The sequence below is a fragment of the Cavia porcellus genome, unplaced genomic scaffold (assembly GCF_034190915.1).
Source record: "Cavia porcellus strain 051 isolate PalLab524CR breed Dunkin Hartley unplaced genomic scaffold, mCavPor4.1 scaffold_16, whole genome shotgun sequence".
Classification (NCBI taxonomy): Eukaryota; Metazoa; Chordata; class Mammalia; order Rodentia; family Caviidae; genus Cavia; species Cavia porcellus.
In genome coordinates, this window is record NW_026947499.1 from 44,897,626 (window position 1) to 44,922,410 (window position 24,785).

The following is a 24,785-nucleotide window of genomic DNA, read 5'->3' on the forward strand; positions in this document are numbered from 1 at the left end:
GGCAGACGGCAGGCCATTGCTAGCCGCTTGGGGTTTGCTGGGCTTGGCCCAGTTAGGCCAGTTGGTACTCTCTGTGTGTCCTAGGGTGATTTCAGATGGTAGATGTGATCTTACAGCCTGGGAGTGAAGTTTTAAGGCTTCCCCATGTGTTGGAATTCAGCCTGCATGCATGTTCAGGGCCCAGACTGGATTCCAGCCCCTGCTAGCTGCTTGGGTTTCCTAGTATATTTTCTTTCAGATGTTTCCCCAGCTATACTTTACTCCCCCTCCTTGAATTGTGACTCCATAGTATGAAAATAATTTTCATTCTACCTTTTAAATTTACTATAGCTTATATTTTTCCTAAGATATATTAAACTATTCTTGAGTACATTTTTTTATTTTATGGAAAAAAGGTAAAACAGAATTTCATAACAAGATGATAGGTGAATAACAATAGTTAATAAATTGCATATTATTATCTTCAAAGTAGTAGGGCCAGGGATTTAGCTCAGTGGCACAGTACCTGCATGGCAAGTGCAAGGTCCTGAGTTTGGTTCCTAATCCCCACTCTCATCCCTCAAAAAAGTAGTTACTCAGAGTACAAGATTTGGTCATAAAATATTCTCCAATGAATAGTAGCACAAACCTCCTTTCTTATGAGCTAAGACACACTAACAATATAACTAACTTGCATTTTTCTTCCTTTTCCCTTCCTTCTCCTTCTCCTTCCTTCTTTTCCTGTTGTTGTTGCTGGTTTTTTTTTTCTTTTTGTACTGAGGATCGAACTCATGACTGTACACTTGTAAGGCAGGCACTTGCGCCACTAAGCTAAATCCCTGGCCTCTTTTCCTGTTTTCCCCATCCTACTTCATTTTTCCTTTTAAAAAATTTGTTCACATTTCACAACATCTATTGTACATTTTGGATCTTATATACTCTTTCAGTTTCTCACATTGGGGAGACAATATGATGCTTACACATGTGAGTCTGATTTATTTGACTAATGAGAATGGTTTCAGTTATGTTCATTTACCTACAAAATCTCAATCCTTGAGTATTTTAAATGTGTTATTGATTTAATTGATGATAGCTTAATCCTTCTACTTTTTTATTTTAAAGAGATTAAAATAAAAGAGGACATAACAAAGCAGATCAGAACAGAACAACTTAAGCAACACAGTATTTCACCACAAGACAACCTGATATAACAGTAGCTACCATAATGTCTCTTTCCTTGAAATAATAGTTGAGCATACTTTCATATACAATAGTATCAAACATAACAAAATGGTATAAAACCATTAAAGAGAATGAAAGTATTACAAGTCATTCAGAACCAAATAACAGAAAATGAACAATGGTTAGTATATTATCTCATTGCCCATAAAAAATTTGTTTATACTACCACACATGGTAAAATCCAATAAGATACTACATGATAGAACCAATGGAAACAGAAGAACAAAAGTATGGTAGGACTTCAAATCAAGATGATATTAAATCAGCACTGGCTATTATAATGTCTTGTTTTCTTCAAAATTCATGCCATCACATAATAAAATCAAACATCTATTGTTTTAACATTGATTTGTTGTTTTGTTTTGCAGTTTTAAACAATGCTACAGTGAGTATCTTTGAACACCAAATGTTTTCTTCTTCTTCTTCTTCTTCTTCTTCTTCTTCTTCTTCTTCTTCTTCTTCTTCTTCTTCTTCTTCTTCTTTTCCTCCTCCTCCTCCTCCTCTTCCCCCTCCTCCTCCTCTTCCCCCTCCCCCTCCCCCTCCTCCTTCTTCTTCTTCTTCTTCTTCTTCTTCTTCTTCTTCTTCTTCTTCTTCTTCTTCTTCTTTTTCTTCCAGCATGGGGGATTACATTTTTGCATTGAGCTACATATCCAGTGCTTTTTTTCCCCCATTGAGACAAGGTCTCACTAAATCTCTAAGTTGACCAAGGATGGTCTTGAGCTTGCAGTCCTGCCTCAGCCTTCTAGAGTTGGAGTTTGTAAATTAAAGGACTGGCCCATTTTATAGCCTGGATGCTATTATCAAATGGCTTCTTCTGAAAGGTTAAATCTTCACACTGTCACAGGAGAGACTACACACAAGTGGCTAAGCTTAAGGTAACCAAGCCATCATTGCTTTGGGGAGCTGGGAGCTCTTACTAAGACCAAGGGGGCATATGCTGGGGATGCCCCCAGGCTGCAGGGCAAATTGAGCCTTTGGGCATTTGCTAGACTGGGACATGGCTATGTGCTCTGGGTCAGGGATGCTCTTCCTTTCTTTTCCAGGATCCTGTGGTGATTCTGGAGATGCCCATTTAGAAGCTAAGCATCTTGATGTCTACAGGGCTGAGGGGACGATGTTTGGAGCAGGGGATGACCAGTGAGTCCACCACTTCCTAGAACATCCAGAGGACTATGGACCAGGGGATGCACATCATCTCCCCCATTCTTGCTTTCTCAGTTTACTTCTTTGGATCTTTCCAGAAACTGTCTTTGGCAGTTCTGAAACAAAAGCCACCTAGTGACCAGAAAAAGAAAAAAAAAACACACTTAGAAATCATTTTCCCAAGAGACTTTTGTCTTGAAAGAAAGTTTACCTGCTGCCACTTTGGGAAAGTGTCCATGAACCGGGCTTTTCCCAAGTACCAAAAATCCAAATAGCTAGAGCTTGGAGCAGGTGGGCTGTCAGCAATTCTATATCACCCTCTGCATCTTTCATAAGGCAGTTCTTAGAGTAAGAGTTCAGTGGGCCCTGGGGAGGTCCAGTAAAAAACAGACAAATTGGGTGAAGTAGTGATCCTACCACTCCAGGAGGCTGAGGCAAGAGGATCACAAGGTTTAAGCCAATTTAATGAGACCCTGCTTCAGAACAGAGCAGAGTGCTCCTGTAACTGAGTGGCAGATTACTCCTGGATGCGATCCCCAGTGCTGAAAAAAAGGAAGAAAGAGAAAAGAGAGAGAGAGAGAGAGAGAGAGAGAGAGAGAGAGAGAGAGAGAGAAGAAAGAGGAAGGAAGGAAGGAAGGAAGGAAGGAAGGAAGGAAGGAAGGAGGCTGTAGCAGGATCTGGGGGGTGTACATCTCTCCACGTCTGCCCTCCCACTGTGTGGCACAGAGCCTGGCCTCATGTATGAGCTCAGGTATCATGTGGCCATCTGATTTCCTGGCTTGTTGTGACCTAGAACGCAGGGTGTTTACCTTCCTAGGGTACTTGTACGGAGCAGTTACCCTCTTCACGTGCTCCTGGAGTTCCCGGGTCAGTGCCTCTGGGTCGTGGGAGGAATAGGCCGGAGAGAGGACTATGAAAGCCTTCACCACCTGCAAAGACCCCACAAGACCAAGCCTTCCATTACAACTCTTCCCTCCTCCAGCCAGCCTTGTAACCATGTGCTCACACTTCCCAGCCCATGCTGAAGGTACTTCCCATTCCATGGGCACATTCAGTGAAATGGACAGCATGAATTTTCCCATTTGCCTTTCAGGATCATGGAATGAGTTTTTGAACTCTTTTTGCCAAGCAATCCCCCTGTTTGCCATGACCTCATTGGAAGGCAGATTATCTTGCTTAAAATGCTAATACATTGGAGGAAGGAGCTTCACAGACTCCTGTGGCCACTTACTTCTAGATTTTCCTGACTAGGAGGATAGCAAGGAACAGGGTCAGGAGGGCAGGACTGGAGAAAAAGAACTGTAAGGGCAGCTGTGATTTTTTGGGGGTGTGGGGGTGAGGGCAGGTAGTATGTACAAATGTTTTCAGTCAACAAATACTGAGCTGTACTACTGTCCTGGGTATCCCGAAGACACTTGTACCTCGGCTTTCTCTGCCCAGGTTTTTCCTGCAGGGTGCCTTCTGCCCAAGAGAAGTATAAGTGCATAAATGAGCAGGGTTCTCACAGGAATGAAAAAGCTCAAAAAGCCACTGGGTTGTAGGTCCACATGAGCCTCAAACTCTTCCAACATCTTAGGGGACACCTTAGGGTTCATGGTCCTAACAAACTTCCTAGAGGCAGGAAACTCCCTGTCATTTCATATTCAGGCAGATCTGGCTTCTAGCAAGTGCTTTTTCTACTAAACATTTATTGAGCACTTGCTATGTGTGAGGCTCTAGTCTAAGCATTATATAAGAACTAACTCTGAGGATATAGCCATCTATTTTGGCTCCAGTGAATTCACGGCATGCTGAGAAGAGTTCACTTTTCCAGGATAATTTTCTCCATCACGGCTGAGATTCACATCTCCCCCATGCTATATTCCTGGACTCAAAGTTTAATGGAAGTCATTTGGCAAGGCTGCCAGCCAGAATGGGCTACATCCCAGTTAGTCTGATTCAGCAAGTCCAACTTGAGCTCCACAAATCTGCATGAGTGCAGTGCAGCTGTGAAAAGTCCAGGGACCAAACCCTGAGAACCTGTCCTCTGAGTCTGAGGTTTTCAAGGGAACAAAATGATGTCTCACTATCTTGCATGAGACAGTCGCATTGTACTTTAAGCTTATGTTGGATTTCCAGCCAGTGAAAATATGTATGTCTATTAGCTGATCTTTCCCATTCTATCTATTCCTTTGGAACTCAAAAAAGGAATACGCATTTCTCCTGTAAAGCTCAGCTTATTACGCTTGGCTTGTGCTCCTGGTATAGTAAGGCCATTCTGGATACATATCCTGATATCTCTCAGGTTGGCTGTCCTTTCTGGGTTAGCATTCTCAGCAACCATGTCTAGTGTGCTTGCTAGATGCAAAGATAAAAAGGCTTTTTACTGAACAGAGTGGATAACAGAACCTGTATCTGCCACCAACTACTCCTGCCCAACAGCCTCTCTGAGCCCAGTTCGGTGTTCCCTCAGAATGAAAGCTTGGTATTTTCCCATCATGTCCCTCTAGAAAGTGTATCTCTAAAGGTGTGAAGATGATGCTTAGTGGAAAGGAAATGGGGCTGAGGGTGGTATTTGGTGGTACAGATGGGGGTGAGATTTATAGGGGAGCCTGGCCCTTCCTGCTTGCTCTGTTGGGTGCTAACAGGCACAGAAGCAGGAGGCTACGCTCTTAGCTGTCTTCTGACCTCCCCCCGGATGGGGTCTGGGCTGCTGGCCACAGCACACTCAAGGACAGCAGGATGTTCAGCAAGGGCACTCTCCACTTCAACGGGTCCAATGCGGTAGCTGGAAGAGAAAAATAAACTTCTGAAGGGCCTTCCTTCTGCCATGAAAGTGCAAAGGGAGGAGGAAAGAGCAGGTGGCTTGACCTTGAGGAGTTGATCACATCATCATTTCTTCCCATGAACCAAAAGTAACCATCCGTGTCCATGCGGCCCCGGTCCCCTGTGATGTAAAAGTCCCCTTGTTCGGATGCTGCTGTCTTCTCAGGATTGTCCTGAAAGACACAGAAAGGCCCTGAAGGACACCTGAACCAGCCATTTAGGGCAGCCACTGCCCCAGCAGCTCTGTGCAGGGGATCAGGGAGCCTCTAATTAGAAACACAGCAGTTAGTTCCAATGCCCGTGCCAGCCAGAATGCCCCATGGGCAGGGAGTGTGGTCCTGTCAGATTGTGCGTTTACCTCTGTAAATATGAAGAGAGCTGCCAAGAAGTGATTTGAGGTGGATTCAAGTGATTTGGCTCTGTAAGCAGAAGGTAAAAAGTAGGGTTGGCTGAAAGACTTATTGGTGGGAGTCAAGGTAGAGGAAAAGGAACCCAAACAGCAAACTATGGTTCTCAAAGCTTTATAGAAAAAGCTACTACTGAGCAATACAAATAAAAAGTTCCTGAGCTAGGGATATAGCTCAGTGGTGCAGTGCCTGTCTGGCAAGCTCAAGGTCCTAAGTTTGATTCCTGGTACCAAAAAAAGAAAGAAAGAAATGTTTAACACATGCAACAGGATACATGAATGGCAAGAATATTATGCTGAGTATAAGAAACTAGACACTCAAAAGTGGGTATTTTATGATTCCATTTATGTACGTTCTTCTTAAAAAGATAAAATTCTTGTATAGTGACAAGAAATGAGATACAAATTGCCTAGGATCTGGAGTAGGGAGGTTGACTGCAAAGGGACACAAGGGAATCTTGAGGTGGGGCCAGTAATATTCCATATCTTGACTGTAGTGGTGATTACAGAGGCACATACATTTGTCAAATGTCACTGACCCATATTCTCAACATGGACATAGTTTTGGTAGGGAAATTATAAAGTTATATCACCATTCAAAAATGCATTTTAAACAAAAAGGGAAAAGATAAACTATCAATGCCTAAAAATATATTCAATGCGAAATCTGTAAGGTGTGTACACAGAAAACTTAAGACTACAGGATATTAAAGAAGTTATAAATAAATAGAAAGATGCAAAGAAACACAGAGAAGTCAGTTCTTTCCACATTGATTTATGGACTGGCGCTGCCCCAATTAAAATGCTTACAAACTTTTTCATGGAATTTGACAAGGACATGAGGTGTGGTCAGAAAGCTGGAGTGAATACTTAAATTTTAAACAATCAATAACCCCCTCAGAATACTTCCATCACTTCAAACACACCCTATCATTCTTGCCACTTTCTGAAGCAATTCTAGAAGTCCTCTTCTCATGAGTGTCTTTAGTTGAACTGTCATAACTGCCTCGATTTCCTGAATTTATTTAAAACGCTCACTTTTCACGGTGATTCTGGCTTTGGGGAAATCACAGAAGTTGCACAGCACCAGGTCCCAGTGCATAGGGTGGATGAGGACTCTGGGAGTGTTTTCTACAGCACGACCTCTCCATTGAATGGCACTTGCAGAGCCATCCACTTTATCCTTGTCAGTGTCTTTGCCACACCTCGCAAAGATACAACAGAAAGGACTTTCAGAAGTGCTTCAGTAAGTGGCAAGAATGTGAGGGGGAAGTATTGTGTATGTGTGTGTTTGGGGGGGGGTTAAGGGCAATATATCTTTTGCTGTAATAAAATATTGGGTATAAAGTTGACAGGCATATTAGTTCAGTTAGTATTACAGCTTCAGTTATTGGGGACTAGTCAACAGGAACTTGGAAAATGCTCACTTGTTCTGGGGAAGGGTAGGTTTAACTTGTCAGAAACAGACTCAATACATGATGCTATGTCATTTCTATTTCAGAAATTTGGGCTGAAATCCTAGAGGACAAGGAATGCCAAGAAACCATAAAATGAATCCCGAAAACTTGACCCTGACCTGTGATTGCACTCTGACCCTTCCTTTCCTTGGACTTTAGTTTTTCTCTTCTTTAAAATGATGAGGACACCTCACGACATACATTTGCACCCTTGACACACCTGTGTTTAAATCCCATGACCTGTGCTATGCTCTGGGTAATGGTGGATGAGACACTTCGTTTCCATAGTTTCCTTATCAATGACAGTTTTTCTGATCAGTGATAATACCTTAGGGGTAATAGTAGCAACCTGCCTTGTGCAGTATGCAAGGGTTAAACAACAGGTGTTTTATATCGTCTGCTGCACAAAGCTCACTATGAACTCTACAGTGACCGAGGCTGGCAGTCCTCTGTCTCTTACCAAATAGCAATGGAAGAAGCAGAAGGGCCGGGTGGGTCTGATGCGCACAGCAATGTTCCCCGCCTCTCCTGGTGGCAGGACGTTGCCCTCATCATCCACGATCTGGTGGAGCAGTCACAGGACGGTGTCTGAGCGTCTGCACCTTAGGCCACCCACCCACCAAGCCTGGGCTCCCTCGGCACAGGTCTCCCGCTGTCCTACCTGCACGTCGTAAGGCGGGGATGCTCGGCCCATGGAGCCAGACTTGATCTTGGTGCCTCTTGCGTTGGCACAGATTGGAACCTGGAGAGAAGCCGGTGCCAGTAAGAGAAGCTGCAGCTTTCCTGGTTGGTGCCTTTCCCTCCTCCGCTATCCAGTTCTTTCTCCCTTCCGCTTCTTTTTCCTCTCCCTCCTCCTGTTCCTCTTTTTCTTCTCTTTCACCTCATTCTATCCTCTTCCTTCACTTTTTCTCCTGCTTCCTTTCTTTTTCCTCCTGTTTCCCACATTCTTTTTTCTTTCTCTTTCTTTCTTCTATCTTTCCTCCCTCTGTTTCTTCCTACCCTCTTTGCTTCCCTTCCACATTCATCCTCTCTATTCCTCTCCACATCCATTTGTCCATCCATCTATCTATCCATCCATCCATCCATCCTACCCTCTTTCCTTCCTTTCTTCTTTCCACAGTCAACAAGCATTTATAGAGTACATCACTGGGCACTTGCATGAAGAAATTTATATATTATCACTAAGCCAGAAGACACAGTTGATAGCTTATCTCTGCCCTAGTGGTTACAGGGGACACTGCTTAGGACTGAGGCTCCATCAGGAGCAAATGTGCATTCTTCTGGTGGAGCCAGTAACAGCCTTGGCCACAAGAGCTGTTTTCTGGGATAACTAGGAAATTATTTTACTTTTACACCAAAAGGAAGAGAAGTTGATAAAGTTTTGGTCCGAGAGTTTCATTGTTCATGTCTCTTCCTGGAGACAGGTTTCAGGGAGAGGGCAGTCACAAAGGCAGGTGTTGTAGAGCCACAACCTTCTGATGGCCGAGGGCTGCTGTGGAGGCAGGGCCTGGCCCTCACACTCACCGTCTCAGACTGTCCATAGCCTTCATGGAGCTCCAGACCCGTATGGCACTTCCATTTCTCTCGCACGTCAGGGTTGAGGGCCTCTCCCCCTGTCAAGCAGTGCCTCAGGCTCCGAAACTGGTACCTTTCTCAGGCAGGAAAGGAAGGCCACCCAAGTTAGAACCCATCTCCTCCCACCCTTCAGGACCCTTTCCTGGGTACACATAGATGCCCAAAGCTCCACAGGGTAAACTTTCTGTGCTATGAGCTGCCCAAGTGACCCCAACCCACCGGCTTTGCAGGCACGTTCCTCAGGGACAGATAACTTTAAAAAATCCTATTTGAATTTGCAATAAAATAAGAACCTTATATGGTAGGTTTCAGCATAACTTGATGAGTTCCAAGAGAACTGACCAAAATAATTTAGATGGAAATTAAGAAGTTTTCTTTTGTCTTTTTGAGATAGGATTTTACTATATAGTTCAGGCTGGCCTTGAACTCACTATGTAGCCCAGGCTGGTCTGGAACTAATAACAATCCTCTTGCCTCAGCCTGCTGAGTTCTGGGACTAGAAGCATGCACCTGATCATGCTTTCCCAATAAAATTGTTGAGACAGTAATCTGATTGAGAAAGATAAGTTGATTAAAAATCTAAAAGATAACAAAAGCCCTTTAAGAATCCCAGGATTTTGATGAATAGTCCCCAAATTCCTAAAGATGTTAAATAAATTGTGAAGCTACCTCTCAATTCAGTAAATTGTCAAAAGTGAAAAAAAAACCACCCTGTGATTACAAACACACGTTCAATATTTTTTCCCTTTTGAATCAAATTGGATTGAGGTATTTGGTGTTGCCAAAATCATAATGTGGAGACAACCACAGCAGATCAGGGAATGGACCTTATTATGATAGACCTTGTCTCAACTGAATCAGTTTATTCTTTTAGGCACTTTGTGGTGAGGCTGTGTTTAGGATAAGGGTAGGGTAAGGACAACCTCTATGTTTTGGAGGAAGACAGAAGAGGGACATAAGATTGGGGCCAGTGGGTACTGAGAGGTGACAAAATTCTCCCCAACACTCGCAGCCAGTCATGCCCTGCCAGCACACATTGTGATGTATTTTCCCAGGACTGAGCCACCTACAGTGTGCACAGTGGCAGGTGCTCACAGAATGGCTACTTTGAGTTCACCTGGGGAGGGGAGATGGACCATCTGCTGTGCTGGGTTTATTGGTGCTGCCAGACTCCAGAGTGCTGGATAAGTCTCATTCCATAGGCAGCAGATAGTAATCCAGAAATTTCTGTAACCTTATAGATGTAATGTGCATGCTGCTGGGGGAATCACCAATGGATGGGTAGTGGGAGACAGAGCCCACTTTGAGGGCTAAAATTCACACTATGTTGAATCTACTTAGGTCCATCTGTGTGTGGATTAGGAGTCAGAAAATGGTCTTTGAAAGGCATTTCAAGGGATGTGTGTGTGTATGCTTGTGGTAAGGTGTGTGTGTGTGAAAAAGACACTAGACAAATAGATACAGATACAAATACAGGCAGAAACAGAGATAGAGGCATAGAAATACTGAGAGACCGAAATGAAGAGAGGTGGGATGAGCGGGTGTGTATATGTGGCTTTCCCTGCTGTACACTCACATTATCAGGCTGTCAAAGCCCCAAACCATGGACCATACCTGGTCAGATCCTCCTGAACAAGCAGCCGGAAGATGGTTGGCACACAGCAGAAGTTGGTTATCGGGAACCTGGAGAGGGTCTAAACAAAAACCAGAGATAAGCCAGGCTTGAGGGCATGTACCTCTCATTCCAGCACTGGGGAGACTGAGGCAAAAGGATCATGAGTTCAAGGCTGGCCTGGGATACACGGCAAACTTATTTCCCAACAACAACAACTGACAACAGTTTCTTGGGGTCACTATTCATTTTACTTCATGGAAGCAGGTTTACTGGGTCTTTATATTCCCATTATTAACCATGTGCGGAACAGTCTCCAAGACAGCCGCCAGTAACCTCCACCATCTGGTAATTGTTGTGTTGGGAGCCCCTTCCCACAGTACATCCAGGTTGACTTATGTGACAACAGCACACAGTCAAGATGATGGATATCACCTTTGAGACTGGTTCTACAAAGATGATGGTGTCTGGATTAGATTGTGGAGCACACTACTGTGTTGTGAATACACTTTATCCTGTGGATGAGCACACAGAGAAGGAGCTGAAGCCTAATGCCAGTAGCCTGGGAGCAATGGTAGCTTGCTAAAAAACATGGGTCAGTTTTCAAGCAGATTTTCCAGCCTCAACTGAGCCTGAAAATGATTGTAGTCTTCGATGATGCCTGGTGTCTTTCACTTAGCATAACACCTTCCAGGTTCATTCATGTAGTAGCAAAAACTCCTTCCTCATAAAGGCTGAATAGCATTCAATGCATATTTACTCTTTCATCTGTGAGTAGGTACATGGGTTGCTTCTACCTTTTAACTACTGGTGATCATACAGCTATGAGCATAGCATGGTTGCTATTTTGACTACAACCTCATGAGATCTCTGCTTTAGAACGATTGACCTGAAGTGATTTCAGATTCCCGATTAGTAGAAATAACCAGTGCTGCATTTTAAGCTGCTGCAATTTGTGTTTATTTAGCAGAACAGCAGATAAAGAATGCACTATGCCAGAGCAGAGGAATAGAAGGAGAACCCACACACAAACACAAGTCCTAAAAAAGATTACTACGATGATTAATAATAATAATGTGTGTCAAGGACCTACAACGTGCCAGGCTCTGTACCAGATACTGTTTAATTCTCATCATAATGCTATAAAACTATGTTGCCCTTCTCTTTGTTCTTTCAGATAGGGAAACTGAGTCTCAGCAAGGCTGGGTGACATTTTCAAGGCCACACTATTAGGAAATATTTAGATTGAGAGCCAGGTTTGACAGATGGCACAGCCCGTGCTATCTGCCACCATCTGACATACCATTCCTAAAAGAAAACTATAGGTAGATGGGCTCTAGGATGTTTAGGAACCATCAGTTAGGATGCAGAGGACAGAAGAAAATGTCCTGTGTCTTTGCTGGGGTATCAATTTTTCCTTTACATGAGAAGACCCTGGAAGACGGGGTCAATAGGGCTGCAGTTGGGCAAAAGACTCATGGTCAGCACTGTGAGCAGCAGGATGTGTTGCTGAGGGTTATGGGGAAGAAGCTGATGCAGAGAGGGTCACCTCGGGCAGAGGGAAAGGTTTGGGCAGAGGAAATGCTCTTCATCTAGGGCTCTAGCTTGAGGACAGACAATGATTGGAGATAGGTGTACAGGACCCAGATTAGGCAAGGTCCTGGGAGACTTCTTGGTTAGTATCAGTATGAGGGAAATCTATGGTCACTGGCTCATACTTTTTTGTCCTACAACCTTGAAATGCACAGCCCACACATCTCATTTATACCCAACACATAAGCAATGTTTCAGTCAGTCTCTTACATTCAGGATAACTTTGGTATCAACTCGGGGCATCTCATGCACAAAAAGACAAGATCCAATAGCCCAGGTAGGGAAGAGACTCCAGGCCGCCTTCACCCAGCCAGTGTCAGTTGTGTTCCAGAAGATATCTGATCCAGTCAGGCCCATCCACCGACTGTAAAAATGCAGAGAGACTCAGCATTCTCAGCAATACCTTTAGCTGGAACCCCTGGTACTTCGGAGGTGGAAACAGGAGGATCACAAGTTTGAGCCCAGCCTGCACAACTTAAGGGGATCCTATTTCAAAATGAAAAATAAATAGAGCTCAGTAGTAGAGTGATATAAAAAAGGATTACAAGGGCAGAGATATAGTTCAGCAGCATAAGTGCCTGTCCAGCAACCACAAGGTCCTGAGTTTGATTCTCAGTGCCAAACAACGAAACTACAAAAAGATTACACCCTCTATATCATCTTATTTGGAGCATTGGTCACTGTAGGTTTTTACTTATTTATGCTTATCAAACCTGTCAACCAAATCAAATATTATCTCAACACAATATTTTTTGAGCATCTTTTGTGTACCTATTACCTAGGCTAAGGACAGAGTTAACACAGTGGTTCCCATGTTTTCAAGGAGTTCACAGTCTAGTGAGAGTCACATAAGGTAATAAATGTTCCCAATACATTGGGATTTGGGCACCTTTTCTTTTTTAGCCAACATTTATTTAGCACTTAGCTTGCACTTAGCATCAGGGATATGGAAATGATTAGTTTTACTTTGAGTATCTCACAGTTTCGTAAGTGTACACATCAAGGAAGCTCCCAGAGAGCATGCTTTAACAGAGAAACACACAAACCCTTATACAATGACATTTTGAGCAAGGATGGAGATGGGTCTGAAAGATGCTTCTGACAGGAGATGAATTTAATAATACATAGTCGGACTTAATGATAGATAGAATCACAGAGGTGAGGCAGAGAAGTGTGCAGTAGCCGGGTGTCTACCAGCACAAGTATGGCTTTAAAAACGTAATGTGTACATGAAATGCAAATACATTTTTAGCCTTGAAGAGTTTGGAAACTTTGACATATACTTCCAAACCGATGAATGCCAAGGACACGAGGCTAAGTGAAAGCCAAATTTCAAAACTTGAGAAATATCATATCCTCCTGCTTACATGAGGTACCTAGAGTCCTTAAATTCATAGAGATGGAAAGCAGGAAGAGGTTGCCAGCAATAGGCAGAGAGGTTAATGGGGAGTTACGATGTAATGGGCATACAGTTTCTCTTTAGGAAGATATAACAAATTTCTGAAGATGGGTGGTGGTGATGATTGCACAGTTATATGACAGTATTTACTGAAAATGGATGATATGTTTAAAGGATGATAGTGATAAAATTGGCTAGATGATTTTGAATGTTCCCACCAAAAATAAATGACAAATGTTTGAGTACATAGGTAGGTTTGCCCTGATTTTAACATTACACAATGTATGCATGTACTGAAACATCACATGGTGGTCCATGGATAGTAATGATTTTTATGAATGGAGTAAAATAAATGTTTTTAAAATGATAAAGGTGTTTTATGCATATTTCCCACCAAAAAAAAAAAACCCTTCTAATGGCTTTTCATCTTACTCAGAGTAAAGCTCAGAGCCTGACTTGCTGTTATGGTTTGTGTCTGGGCATCCCTGCAAAGCCTCATGCAGTCATGGAGGCAGCTGAGTCTATCATTTGTGATTGGTTTATTGTCTAGCGTTGGGATTGGTGGTGCGAGTGACACACCTACCCAGGGGTGGGTAGCTGGCATACAATATAAGGGAGGGAAGGGGGTGTGCTTCTCCTCTTTTGCCCTTTCACTTTTGTCACTTGTGGCCGCCATGCCACCCTGCTTTGGAACCAGCTGAGTGGGGGACTGAAACCTCCAAACACGGTAGCTAAATAAACCTTTCCTTCCATAATTTTTGGCATCAGGTGTTTTGTGTCAGCAATGTGAAAAAGTAACCAAGACCCTTGCCCTCTCATTGCCCCCACCTCAATTGCTGCCATTTAACCCTCCCTCATCCTTCTCACTCACACATCTACTCTCTGTCTTGGACCCACTAGATAGATCTGTCTCCAGTACCTTCCACTGGCCACAAAACCTAGTCCATAGCTGCACTGGGAGTGCTCCACCATCTTGGGGGCTCCAGTAGTCCCACTGGTGAAGTAGATGGACATCGGATCCCCACTCTTAGTCCTCACGCAGCTATGCTCTGTAGATGCCTCCCTGGAAGAGGTAAAAATACCAGATGGCACTTGTAGTAACAAAGCTAGAGAGTAGTACCAATGATATTAGAGTAACAATATAACCACCATTTCACTAAATACCATGTGTGAGGTGCTGTGCTGAGTCACAGTCTGCATTATCTATACCCACCTTACAGCAGTTCTGCCATTCTTCTACAGACAAGGTTAAATGAATCACAGGAGCCTGATGTGCACCAGGGTGCAGGGAACTGCTAGTGGAACACACTCCTCGGCTTCTTATAATGACAACTAAAACTGAGGGCTGCTGACCTAGGCTACTCTTGTAGCTCATCTAAATCACTTGGGTTGATTTTAAACCTACAGATTCCTAGGGCCCTGGATCAGAGATGACTAAGTAGATCAGGTGTGGGCCCTTGGAATATGTATTTCAAAAACACCCAGGGTAATCTGGTCTGTAGGATGCAAATTGATATAGTGTAGGACCCTGAGAGGTCCCTTTTGGAGTCTAGCTATTGGGAGAAAGTCTGAATTTCCCAGGTCCTTGCTTCAAGGCAAATGTGGTTTTGGACCCATCCCAACCCTGACTGAGCTTCTTTTTAGTACCTTGGGCAAGTCATTTCACTGTTCCAAGTTTATTTCTTCATCTGTAAGATGGGATTTTATTGTACTATATGGAGTTCTTTATTGTGTTTAAATAAGATAATGTGTTTTATTCATTATGATTGGGAATACCACACACAGTGCTTGTCGTCTAATAAATTAAAAACTCTCCTGCACGGGTGAAAGTAGGTGAATGCTTATCTAGCATTGTGCTTACAATATACTAAGCACTAAGATCATGAAAGTTATTTTATTACCAATCATTTGCTAGGTACTAAATGTATCATATGGGTTAACTCAGATAACTGACTATAATAACTAGTGACATCAACATAGAGAGAAATGAGGCACAGAAAGGCTAGTGACACATCCCATGCTGACTCAGTACACCTGAACATTACAGGAGTCGCAAGAACTATGTCTCAGGTCAGTCTGGCTTCCAAAGTGAGAGCTCCTCCCTGATTCACTACCCTCAGGGGCAGTCAGCAATTTATTTCATGTTTTGATGCTTAAAGGGGAAGTGCCTGACTTTATTTTCTCATTATTCTTTTAGATGGTCTCTACTCACTGCAGCAGTTCCCTGAAGTTCATCCAGCCTGGGCGACTGGCATCTGACACCAACAGCTTGGCCTGTAGGGAGGGGCATTCGGCACTGATGGCATCCACGTGTGGAGCTAGGGAGTCACTGGTGATAATGGACTTGGCCCTGGACACCTGTAGCCGGTACTTGAGGTCCTTCTCTGTCAGCTGGGAGACACCTGGGATCATGACAACTCCTGAAATCACACAGAGGGGATGTTTTAACAGCAGAGGACTCCAGCGCAGAGGCCAGACACAGGAGCTGACAGGGGCTGCAGAGGGCTGGAATAGATAACTATGATAATAATAACAAAATGCAGAAAACACTTATGGAGCATTAACATGCACTAGAACATTACATGCATTATTGTATTCAATTCTCACAATCCTAGGAAGTGACTTCTATTTTAATACTCACTGTTTAAATTAAAAAATTTAGACGTGCCACGTTCACGTAACTATTATGTTACAAAGACGGAATTCTGAAGCCAAGCAGCAGTAAGCCCAAGAATCTATGATCGTGATGGTATTATATTGCCTTAGAGATTACCTAGTTCAATGGTTTACCATGCCTTTCAAACAAAATGCTACAATTATTTCTCCTATTGGGTGTGAGTTGCTTGCTGGTACAGGGAGAATATAGGGGAGTATATCAGAGTACTAGGGCCCCCACATTGTTTTAGCCAGAGTCATTCTAGGGGGGTAGCTGATTTTACCAAGGGAAAGAAGTGAGGAGGCAAAACCAGACAGGTATTTTAATCATATACTTGAGTATCTGAGAATGTGTGTTGTAAACATTTCATTGAGTCCAAAACTCACATTTCATAGATGAGAAGAAAATAATCCTGAAAGCATTCGTTACTCTCCATATCCACTCAGTGGGGATGGGACACAGAGGAAGGGGCCAATCGCAAATTACATCAGACATTTGGACTTCATTTCTTCTCTGTTTTAGTTTTTTCCAGTAGAAGTCTGGTTCATTTGCACTTTGTTTGTGGTACTTTGGGAACTGTGTTCTAGTTTGGGACTCAAGCAGGAGACAACCAGAGCTGTCAGCAGGAGAAATAAATCAGACACCGTAGTCTAGAAGAGAAGTGATAAGTATGTCTAAGGAGATCATGGGATGTGGAACTTTAAAGGCACCAGGTCGGGTGTCTTCTAACATGGAGAGCCTTGACACAGTAACATGGGCTGTGGTTTTGATTTATTCTGTTTGGACAGCAAAAAAACGAATGAAACTGTATAAATGGAGGAACTAGTGAAATTTATGTCACATAAAAAATAATAAGCACTCCAAAGGGAAGTTTTGATCACGCAGATCACTTAATGTGCTGGCTATCACATACCAGCTGCTGGAGGAAGTGCAGGAACCCCTGTGCTCTGGATCTCACTGAGTGGGCCTGCTTGTTATCTTTCCCATTGTCGTCTGACTCATGATGAAAACAAGTTTGCAAAGGGGAACAGAACAAACCACATAGGATTCATTTTGCTCCTCCTCCCCACCCTTGCGGCAACCGCAAAGCTCTGGCAGGGAGTCCCAGCCCTGGTACTGACCTGTGCGCATGCAGGCCACACTGACCAGCCACCACTCTGGGAGTCGTGGGAGCACCAGCATCATTCTGTCCCCAGGCTTCAGGCTGCAGACTTTCTCTAGAATGTTGGCTGCCTTCCTGGACTGCATCCCCAGCTCGTCAAAGCTCCACTTGACCTCTGCTCCTTTGCCATCCACCCACCAGAATGCAGGGCTTGAAGGTCGGTGCCCAGCCTAGACAGAAGTTTAGGCACAAGAGAAATGGTATTAGTTTCTTCAAAATCTTTCTAGTGGTTAGGCAAGCGTAAGCATATTTTTCCCATAACAGCTTTTTAATGCAAGAGGTAGCATATTATTTATACTGTCATGTGTCTGCCCCTTTTAAGCACTGTTACATTCACTTACCATAAAAATGAACTTTAAAATGTACAGTTCCCTGGTTTTTAGTATATTTCAAGATTGTATAATTACATCATCGTGTGTGTGTGTTTCTATCAAGGCCTTCATATTGAATTACATTCCCTCTTCTCATGCTAAATCACCCACACTGGGCTTGAATTTGTGATCCTCCTGCCTCAGCCTCTCACAGGGCTGGGATTACAGCCCCGTGAACTATGCAGTGACTATTATCTAACTCAAGACATTTTCATGTCCTGCAAAGAAAGAGTGTACAAAGTAGCAAATCGACCTTGGCATAACTTCCTGCTTGATCAGGATCTCCAGATCAGCCAGAAGTGAGAGCTTAGAGTTTTCTGAGCATGCATGCACAAAGTCCTACTGGTGAGGTTTGCTTTTGAGATTCCCAGAAAAACATTAGGAAATTTCTCAAGTACCTACAGGCATCTCATTCCCCAGCTATTTTTGTTATTATTCTTGTCTCCTAGCTCTTTGATTACCCCGGTCTGTGGTTTGCCTCAACTGTTGCCCACTTTACTCAGCTACAGATTTAAAACCCTTGCCTGTAATTGTTTTCTGGTGCATGGCTGCTAAAGAAAAGGCTTTTCTCACTGGACGAGTTGTTAGTCAGCTCACACAATGAAAGGTTTGAAAACGGGGTCTTACGAACAACCAGCAGACTGACCAAACAGTGAAGCTTTGAAGTGGTCTTGACTCTTTCCTGCTCCCTCTGCAGCGCCCAGGCTACCCTGGGAACGAGGGCTATTATTTTCCAAGTCTACTGTGTACCGGAAAGTGGAAGTTGGGACTAGGGCGGGTTGGAATGATGCAGGCTTGCATTTTTTTAAAACTGAGATTCATCGATTTTCTTTACTGAACACTTTCTTGATTCCTTCAATCTCTGGTTACTTTCCAGAATTCTGAAAAGTTGATTGTCACAACTTTCCTAGGATTGTTGTCTTTACTTTTTTGAAGGAGAGTTGTTAAAAGTGCCTAATTCTAACATTTTTGACTCTTTTAAAACTGTTTATTTTTCTTTATCATTAGAAGTCCTCTAAGGCTGCTCCTTAGTATGGCAAAAAAAAAAAAAAAAAAAAAAAAGGAACTTAGATTTGCAGACCGTTAAGAACGGAGCATTCTGTCTCCATCTCTTACATTCACTTCCCACTGAACTCTCACAACTACTATATGGCGTGACTCATTGTGCCGTGAGAAACCCCGGATGCAGTCGTTCAAGTTTACACTTCAGGTATGCAGTGAGCCCTGTCTATCTAACTGCGAAGCCCGTAATCTCACTCATCCTCGTATCACCTTCTCAAATCTTACCACACCCACTCCTGTAGTAATGACCTCATTTTTTTCTTTGAACAAGTTTTTCCTAAAAGATAACATAAGTAAATTTCTTTGAAATAAAAAATTTATTCCCTTATTAGCAATGAAAATGTATCCTATAACATCAAACAGAGAAAAACACATGACATTTATATCTAGAAGAGAAAATAAAGAAGCAATGCAGTGAGCCACATGAAGAAAGTGGGATTATCAGCCGGGCATGGTGGCTCACGCCTGTAATCCCAGCACTCAGGAGGCTGAGGTGGGAGGATCGTTTTGAGTTCGAGACCAGCCTGGGCTACAAAGTGAGCTCAAGGCCAGCCTGAACTGCATAGCAAGACTCTGTCTCAAAAAAGGAAAAAAAAAGTGAGATTATCTTAACTAAAGTCTGTGTATCCACTATGATGTATGCAAACTGAGCCAGAGCTCCTTATGTAGAAGTAGAGTCAATGGGGGTAAGAGAAATACTAAAGATAGACTATCAGCAAATCAGAATTTCCTCCTGCTCTTCATCAGATCAGTGGGGAGGTAATCAGGGTATGATTTGGGGCTCAGGAATGCGAGACCTCTCAGGAATTATGCAAGGAGGTTTTTGGCTTATAACAAATTTTCACAATTTCCCCTCTGAGGCTTAAATGCTAACAGTTTAAAATTTCAGAATTGCTAAGTTCAAGCTCAAAATACCCAAATCAACCTGTCTTCCTGCCTTTAAGTCTCATGGTAGTGGTTGAGGGCAGCCTCGCATGCCGAAGATGGACACAAGGACAGGATGGGTGTCACCTTTTCCTGCTGAGCCCACATGTCCAGCACGTCATGGGCAAAGTTGAAGTACTCAGGCACCGGCTGCCTCCCCAGGCTGATGGCTTCCCAGCCAGCCAGAATCTTCTGAGGGGCAGGAAGAGGTGAAAGCTGTGTGTAGACTCTGCAGAATTCCCAGGAGCTCCTCGGTGCCCGGAGGTCCGGACCTCTCAGCCATAGCCTCATGTCGAGTGTCCTGCCTGTCACCAAAGAGAGGAGGGAAACCACTGTGTTGACATCTGGGCTTTGGAGCTGGGGAGAGGCCTGTGACTAGTCATGAGGGTGTCTTTAGCTCATGCTGCTTGGAGAACACACTGGTGGCCTCAGTGTTGGTTTTGTTTGTGACACTGCTTATGGCTCTTACTTGAACCTGAGGCCCACATCTCTTACCTCTTGCTATCAACAGGGTCTCTGCAGGCCTGAGGTCATTACCTTCTCAAATTTCAGTCCTTCACAGGCAATTCCTCTAATATTATTTACTTCATTGATGCATTAAAAAAACTTTTAAAAATATATTTAAAGTATTTGACATTTAAACTGCATATATTTATGGGACACAGTATCCCATTTCAGTGCATGTATAGGATATGTGATGATCAGATCAGGTTATGGGCGTATCCATCAGATCAAACTTTAACCATTGCTTTGTGTTGGGAATGTTCAAAGCTTTCCCTGCCAGCTGTTTCCTCTAATTTCCCTTGGCCAATCCTGAAGGGGTCTGACAAAGCTGAAGTTTCCAGACAGCACAGCCCAGAAGAAATAGAGCAACCAATAATTTTCTGTAGTTTGAGGTAGGAGAGAAGAAAGAAAGATAGGTAGAAAGGAGGCAAGGGGACTTGATAGTTTTTGGCTTTTGTTTTAAAGCCTGAAACTCTGGATCAGACTCCTGTTAAGGTCTCTGTGCAGGAATGTTAATCATTGAGAAAAAGTTGGCAAAACAAGATTTGCTATGGCTGAATTTACCTCGTCCAGTTCATCCTCCTTCAAGACCATGGACACTAAGATAAAAGGTTTCTGGAGACATCCACTGTCAGCCACCTCTAGACACTGCTGGAGCAACATGCAGACGTCTGCAGCCTACAGCTGTCTCAGCTTCCAGGTGCAACAGAGCCTTGGAAGCCACTGTATGATGGGGTCACCTCCCTCTGTGCAGATGCAATTATGCCACGAGGGAACTGAGGCCACTCCTCCTGAGCAAGGATGATGGGTCATCTCCTTGTACCGGAATTGTCCCTCAAGCCACAAGGTTCCCTATGGAGCCAAGGAACTAGAACTGAGAGAATGATTTACTGGGCCCTGGTCCACCTCAGCTAACCTTTCAAAGCTGGTCTTTTACCTTTGTGAGCAGGCCAACCTGAACCTTGAATCAGAGTGGATCCCTCTTAGCTATTCAAGCTTAAGTTTTTTCCTTTTTTTACCTTACTTTCTAATTTGGCCTAATAAATCCACCTTACAGTTTGGACTGATGTGTCCTGGACTTCTTTTTCCATGATATGATTCAGAACCTATTTGATGGGCTAAGTTAAGAACCTCTTTCCTTTTTGGAAGACTTTTCAGACTCCACTTGGGGATATTCTTACGAATAAAAGAAAGGACAAACAAGTAATCTTAGTTATAACACTGCATCTTATTAAACTAAGTGCACGAAGAGTATTATCATTTCAATATGGAATCAGTATGAAAAATTATTAAAGAAATATATTTTATTCTAGCTGGGGATTTAGCTTGGCGGCATAAGCACCTGCCTGGCAAGTGTGAGGTTGTGAGTTTGATCCCCGGTGCAAACCAAACAAAACCAAACCAAAAAAAAGGAGAGATATCTTTAAGACAAAAAAAGAAATAGATTTTATTCTTTTTTGGACTAGGTCCTCAAAATCCATTGTGGGTACCACATTTACAAGCACTACTCAGTTTGATCGGTTGCTCAAGGGTCACAGGTTGGTGGTGGCCCTGGACTGCCCAAGGCTATTTTAGTGTCTTGCTATTCACAGTGTCTTTGCACCAGCAGCAGCAGCAGCAGCACCCAGAGCTTGTGACAAGGGCTCAGCTCCCACCCTGCCTCTGCGGAATTAGACTCTGTACATTAGTGGGGTCTCCGGAGCTGCTGAGAACACAGTAAAATCTGAAAAGCAGCAGCCTAGGTAGGCACTGAGTCCCAAGTTTTTTAGGTCTCCCTGCCAAGTTCCTCTCAGTAACAATAAAAACAGAATATAGGAATAATATTCAGTAATAACAAGGTCACACGAAAAGAAACTCCTGTACCAGCCACAGTCTCTAGGAGGCTTACTCTCTACCATGCATACAGAAAGTGCTCTGTGAACATTATTTCATTAAATCCATATGCCAACTCTCTGCTGTGAATGCCAGTTTCTCCAAATGAAGAGAAGGAGGCTTGAGAACATGACTTCTGAGCTTCATCTTCCTTGAAAAGTGTAGGCCCAATCTCTACTGCGGCCACCAACCCTGGCCTGGGGCCTTAGACACTCTTTCCCGGTCCCTCCCTCATGCATCATCTCTCCTAGACTGCTTCCCGATTTCTCTCTCTCCCTCCCTCCTTCCCTCCCTCTTTCTCTTCCTCCTTCCTTCCTTCCTTCCTTCTCTTTTGCCTTGACTTTGTACTGGGGGTTGAACTCAAGGTCTTCACACCGAATTACATCCCAGCCCTTTTTATTATTCTTTTCTCAGACAGGGTCTGCTGAATTGTTCAGGCTCCACTCAAACTTGCGACCCTCCTGCCTTGGCCTCCCAGAGTTCTGCCCCTGGATTTCTTGACAGCTGATCTGTTGGAATCCCCGGGCCCCACTCTGTCCCCAGTAGTCTTCTCAGGCCATTTCACACCATTCCCCTTCTCGGCTTTAATGAGCAGAAACCTGGGCAGGGGGCAGCTGCCACTGCTTCTGAAGGACTTCTTGCCCAATTACCTTGTTCTTGAGCCTAGGAGATAGAAAGGTGTTCTGTTTCTTTCAGCCTAGAAGAGCAGCTTGAGAGCCTGCAGTTATTTTTTTCCCTCAGGATCCAAATTGCAGAATCAGCCTCCCACAGAGAACTTCAGCTGTACCACAGCCAAGAGAGGGCAGAGGCCCAAGTCAGTAAGGTCTCCGAGTCTTCAGCTTTCAACTGGCCAGGCTTTGCGTGCCAGCAAGAGCCTGGTTGCTTCCAGGGCTCAGAGAGCCTGCCAGATCACACTGGGTTCCGGGACAGGGAGTGGGGGCTCTGAACTGGAGGATGATGTGGCCCCGGAGAATTTTAATCATCGGCTAATCTGAAAAGAGAGCTGGGATTTTTATTCTGTTTGAACAGAAAAGCTACACCAGTGATACTAAACAAGCCTTGTCTGTCCTTTGCTCCACACTCACTGGTACACGGAAGGCGCATGCGCAGTGGCCTGGAGTATGTGGACAGGGAGTGACTCCTAAGGTCTCCGGGAAATCCTTGAACGATGATGGCGGCGCGCCCCATGACTCTGCAGATTTACTAATAGGTCTGCTAATCGTACACTGTCTAAATAAAGCTGTTAAAACTAAGTAAGAGGCCTCCTGCAGCTCCCTCTTTCCTGCAGTCAGCAAAGTTCCCGACAAAGCCTCCAGGACCCCATGTGGTTTCCCAGCTTCTTGTCTGCGCTTTCCCCTGCTCATTCTGCTCAGCTACCCTGGCCCCTTGTTTATCTTCCGAGGTTCTGGCTCACAGTGTGCTTCCAGGACACTGTGTCCCTGAGAACACTAGCTAAAAATACCCCAGCGTAGCACATTAAGTTCCCAAAGTTTTAACACACACACACACACACACACACACACACACCCGCGTGTGCACAAACCTGAGCTCCAAGAGGGCATAGATTTGGAGTCTTCTGCGCCACCATTTCCCAGCACTTAGAACAGTACCTGCTACGTTGGAAGAACTCCACAAATACTTGCTGAATTAATGGATAATAAATAGTTAATATTTACCCAGCATGTCTTATTGCCACACCTAGTGGGGAAACTTTCCATGTGTAACAGGTACAAATTCATTTCTGATACTCTGGGTACAAAGTGTGCATTTTTTTTTCTCCCTGAGATTAAACTAAAATGGGAGAAATTCTCAGTGGCAAGCACTTGTAGGAACTGCAGATTTATTCAGTTCTCAGAGCAACCCCTGGCAGAGGAGGGGACGTGCGCCATCTAGCGGAAGCTCAGGAAGCCACTGCCAACATCCACAGGTTTTTGGTCCCTTACTGCATCAGGATTCCCTGTGACCCTGACTCATTTCCTGGCCCAGTTAGTGTGGCCCATTTCCAAATAGCAGCTTCTCTATATGGACGCTTTCTATATAGCAGCTTCTCTCCACCACGCTCGGCTACAGGTTTCTCTACTGGCCCTGAGTGACATTCTCATCACTAATGATCCAATCTTCACTCTCAGGCGGCTGGGCTGCTTTTCTGTACTGCAGGCAGGCTGAGCTCAATGTCCACCTTTTGTATCAGTATTTGAGAGCACAGGCCAGTGCAGAGCTGCCCCTGCAACCTCTGACCATATAACAATGATGGGAAACACTTTAATGGGCTTTTATTTATTCATCCAACAAATGTTTATTGGGCACCTCTTACCTGATTTTTGCAAAGGAAATGACACATAATTTAGAAGACGATTAATACTATGAAGAAAAATAAAGGCCAGAAAGAGAATGGGGAGTCTCGGAGTGGCTGAAAGGCACATGGGGCTGTTATTTTAGACAAGGTGGTCAGGAAAAGGCCAGTGGGAAAGTGACATGTGAGCAACGTCTTCAAGGATCCAGTAGTGTGAACCTTGAGTATTCCTGGGTGCAGAGTTTCTGGCAGGGGAAACTGCAGGTGTAAAGGTCCTGAGGTGGGTACGTGATTGTTATATTTGAGGACTGGTGAAGAGGTCAATGTGATCTGAGCAGAGTGAGGAGAGCACTCAAGAGGGCTGGACATGCAGGTCAGTGGTAGGACATTGGATCAGCATGTGTGAGGATTGATCACCAACACTGATAAAAAGGAAAGAAAAAGCAAAGCCCAGCATTAAGTGGGTAGCCAAAGCCTAGATGGGAGAAGGAATATCCTGATACTCTCTTGCTTACCCCACCCCTGAGTTGTATACCATTGTACATGACAGGAGACACTTCAGAAACAGTAACATGTATTCAGGGCCACACTGCTTAGAACGTTAGGTCCTTAAACCCTGTGTCCAAGTCATGTCTGTTTCTGACCTTCCATGAAACTCCAGCCCCATGTGCATGTGGGGGGCTGCTGAGTAGGGCCCCTCTGACTCAATAATGGCCCATTATTCTCCTGG

At 44.0% G+C, this 24,785-nt stretch overlaps 1 protein-coding gene across 3 annotated transcripts; it reads right to left on the minus strand.

Annotated features, from left to right (window-relative positions):
- Positions 1-1,073: 1,073 nt before the first annotated feature.
- Acsm5 (acyl-CoA synthetase medium chain family member 5) lies at positions 1,074-23,579 on the minus strand. Of its 3 annotated transcripts, XM_003477772.5 has the most exons (15): positions 23,306-23,578; positions 22,413-22,753; positions 19,474-19,691; positions 16,989-17,199; positions 15,424-15,631; positions 14,131-14,274; positions 12,023-12,176; positions 10,222-10,301; positions 8,557-8,680; positions 7,694-7,774; positions 7,493-7,594; positions 5,215-5,342; positions 5,032-5,131; positions 3,174-3,293; positions 1,074-2,496 (listed from the first exon to the last, which is right to left on the minus strand). In XM_003477772.5, exons 3-15 carry the CDS (start codon positions 19,675-19,677, stop codon positions 2,413-2,415), a joined length of 1,740 nt encoding a protein of 579 aa, XP_003477820.1. In that variant the 5' UTR covers positions 19,678-19,691; positions 22,413-22,753; positions 23,306-23,578; the 3' UTR covers positions 1,074-2,412. The 3 variants fall into 3 exon arrangements, with proteins under 3 accessions (XP_003477820.1, XP_012997530.1, XP_012997531.1); XM_013142076.3 differs by lacking the exon at positions 22,413-22,753 and having other exon boundaries at positions 23,306-23,579; XM_013142077.3 differs by lacking the exon at positions 23,306-23,578 and having other exon boundaries at positions 22,413-23,166.
- Positions 23,580-24,785: the final 1,206 nt, after the last annotated feature.